The sequence below is a fragment of the Impatiens glandulifera genome, unplaced genomic scaffold (genome assembly GCF_907164915.1).
Source record: "Impatiens glandulifera unplaced genomic scaffold, dImpGla2.1, whole genome shotgun sequence".
Classification (NCBI taxonomy): Eukaryota; Viridiplantae; Streptophyta; class Magnoliopsida; order Ericales; family Balsaminaceae; genus Impatiens; species Impatiens glandulifera.
The window spans coordinates 1-1,000 of record NW_025919424.1 but is presented as its reverse complement, the minus strand read 5'-3'; the positions used below and the strand labels follow the sequence as shown (position 1 = coordinate 1,000).

The following is a 1,000-nucleotide window of genomic DNA, read 5'->3' as shown; positions in this document are numbered from 1 at the left end:
CTTATTTGTAAATAACATTGAATCATGTTTTATTATATACAAATACACAGATGCGTGTCGCCGTGAGAGAAGTTGCTAAAAGGTTCCCAACTGCCATTATTAGTGGGAGAAGTCGGCAGAAAGTGAGTACATTTTCATTTAACAATAATTTTAATTAAAGGTCGGAGAATTTTAACATATTGTCATGTATATATATCGTACAGGTGTCTAACTTTGTTAAGTTAGAAGAAATATACTATGCGGGGAGTCATGGCATGGACATTATAGGTCCACCCACCAAAAACAATACTTATAGTGGGAAATATAGATCCGATAGAACTGATGAAAAGGTTTGGTTATTTATTAAGATTGCTTAAACTATACTTGTGATTATTATTTTGAATAAATATGTTTTTAATCTTTTTTTGATTTTATTGTGTAGGGAAATCAGTATATCATTTTCCGACCGGCGGAAGAATATCTTCCTTCCATTAAAGCTGTACGTAAAAATTGTAAATTTTACAAGTGATTTTGAGTAAACTTAAATTATTCAAATTTTCAGATAAAAGCTCAAATGGAGGAGGGGATGAAAGATATACCTGGTTCATTAATAGAAGACAATAGATATTGTCTCTCTATCCACTACCGACACGTGAATGAAAAGGTAAAATTCTTATGTTTTTGAAAACATATTTGTATAATATACTCAAAACTAAAATTTGGTTGAAAATTATTTCAGGATCTTAGCACTCTACAGAACAGAGTGCAATCGATATTAAAAAATTGGCCAATGTTTCACACAACTGGGGGAATAAAAGTGACTGAGATAAGGCCCTCCATAAAGTGGGATAAGGGCGATGCCCTTAAATACTTGTTGGAGACGTTTAAGGACATCTCCAACTCCAGCAAAGATTTAATCCCTATATATATTGGAGATGACCGAACAGATGAAGATGCATTCACGGTCATTATTAATATTTTTTTGTCTACATAAATAAAGATAATTTGTTAATATATGAGT

At 31.8% G+C, this 1,000-nt stretch overlaps 1 protein-coding gene across 1 annotated transcript; it reads left to right on the top strand.

Annotated features, from left to right (window-relative positions):
- Positions 1-50: 50 nt before the first annotated feature.
- Positions 51-943, top strand: LOC124917908 (probable trehalose-phosphate phosphatase 2; the record flags this gene model as incomplete). Its single annotated transcript, XM_047458170.1, has 5 exons — positions 51-122; positions 204-329; positions 422-478; positions 542-643; positions 719-943. Coding segments are annotated over 5 exons (582 nt in total), but the record flags the coding sequence as incomplete, so codon positions are not given.
- Positions 944-1,000: the final 57 nt, after the last annotated feature.